Source organism: Drosophila obscura, unplaced genomic scaffold (genome assembly GCF_018151105.1).
Source record: "Drosophila obscura isolate BZ-5 IFL unplaced genomic scaffold, ASM1815110v1 contig_165, whole genome shotgun sequence".
Taxonomy (NCBI): domain Eukaryota; kingdom Metazoa; phylum Arthropoda; class Insecta; order Diptera; family Drosophilidae; genus Drosophila; species Drosophila obscura.
Genome location: NW_024542752.1, coordinates 3,301,205 through 3,302,904, shown reverse-complemented (window position 1 = coordinate 3,302,904; position 1,700 = coordinate 3,301,205). Strand labels below are relative to the sequence as shown.

The window sequence follows — 1,700 nt, the reverse complement described above, 5'->3', positions numbered from 1 at the left end:
TCACTTGTCACTTACATCCCCAAAGTTTCCATCCTTAAATTTCAAATATTTAAACTTTGATTATATCACAGACATACATATGTTTTTAATTTGCATAACTAAGGAACAATTTAATTTGAGATTTTACAAGGAAACTGCGATATAAAATATCATAATTTTGTGTGTGGCCAAGATGGAATCTATTGTGGAGGAAGTATTCGAAATGTGTGTGGGGGGCGGGGAAATTGAGCTTCTGCCCCCACTAATTGGAGAATCGACCCCCATTGAGCCTCCAATTGCCACAGCCAATTGCGCCTGGATCGCCAGCGCATTCGGTTGTAAAAACTGATGGGGGAGCGACCAAGCGATTCTTATAGATGCCAACAGAGCGAAGGCGCTTCTTCACCTCATTGCACAATGGCCAGATCTGATTTTCAGTCTTTGGATCGGCCAATTGATCGGCCAATAGAAGACCAATGGATAGAATCTGACCGCGACGGTACATGACATGTGCACCGCCGCCACCGCCTCCGTGTCCATCGGTTATTGGCTCTGGCTTGATCGAAAGCTTGGCCATCTCAGGGCAGTTGGCCAGTGACTTGGGCCAGGCGGCCATCACTGGTAGCTCGTTGCGACCGGCATTGGGTGCCCCCCTGTTGTAGAGCCTCCTGTTGATCTTGTCGCAATTTTGCTGGTTCATCACGCCGGACATTCAATTCAAGCGTGTGCCTAAGGCTATTTATTATGTGAGAAGAGAACAATTTGATCCGTTTGGCCATGGTCTTACCTGTTCTTTTGTGTATATTCGAAAAGTAATTTCCTTGCACGGAAAAATGTATATAAAAAATCAAAAAAAAAAAAAAGATTCCAAACGATGTAGTTGACTTGGTTAGCACTGATTGACTGAAATGTAAAACGAATTCGGCTAACACAACACAGCCCAAGTGACAGGAGCCACTTATTCCAGCCTACTTGGCCGAGCAGGAAAGAAAAATTAACTTTAAAGGTACCAAAAATTAAAAAAAAAAAAAAATCCACCGAGGGAACAAGTAATCACACCCCGTCAAAATACTCGTTTAAATTTGAAAACTCTTTAACTACAATTATAATTTATATATTACGACGGATATTACATGTAGACATGTCGTCCAGGGTTGCCGCCAGCATTTGGAGGAGGACGGCGATTGGAGGAGGTGGAGCAGGAGGAGGAGCCAAAGCTGCGCGCTCGTTGGAATCCGCCGATCATGCTGAATCCCCGAAAGTTCGCCCGCTGAACTTCTCGATCGGCTGGGACGCCGATCAACCCATTTGTGGCGACCTGGATCATCGAGTTGCCCGAATGCTCTGGGTGCTTGGTTTCGGTAATTGGCTCCCGCGATGCTCCACTGGTTGCGCTGGCTACGGCTGCCGCCATGGTTCTGGCGTTCCCTGCGCTCCCACGGCTGGTAGGTGGAACGCGGCGCCGCGTATCTTTCCGGCACTTCCGAACGGATTCGCGGCACTGTTGCCACCGGTGGCGGCAACTGCAGATAGTAGTTCTTCGACTTCGACTGCTTGCGCTCATCGTTGTGGTCACAGTGTTGGCGCCAGCTGCCGAATGCTGCTGTTGTGGCTGCTGGACGCTCCCGCCAGTTTTCAATTGGCGGTGGCCCCAGTGCTGTGGGTGCTTGTCGGCCCATCTGCAGTGGTGTACGCACCCCATTCATGGCCGCATATCGTCG

General features: G+C 48.8%; 1 protein-coding gene across 1 annotated transcript; it reads right to left on the bottom strand.

Annotated features, from left to right (window-relative positions):
• Positions 1-64: 64 nt before the first annotated feature.
• Positions 65-875, bottom strand: LOC111066303. Its single transcript, XM_022354789.2, has 2 exons — positions 767-875; positions 65-714 (listed from the first exon to the last, which is right to left on the bottom strand). Exon 2 carries the CDS (start codon positions 689-691, stop codon positions 242-244), a length of 450 nt encoding a protein of 149 aa, XP_022210481.1. The 5' UTR covers positions 692-714; positions 767-875; the 3' UTR covers positions 65-241.
• Positions 876-1,700: the final 825 nt, after the last annotated feature.

What these genes read in the sequence shown, in the direction of transcription:
- LOC111066303 (XM_022354789.2), bottom strand. Translation starts at nt 691, where the DNA reads ATGTCCGGCGTGATGAACCAGCAAAATTGCGACAAGATCAACAGGAGG.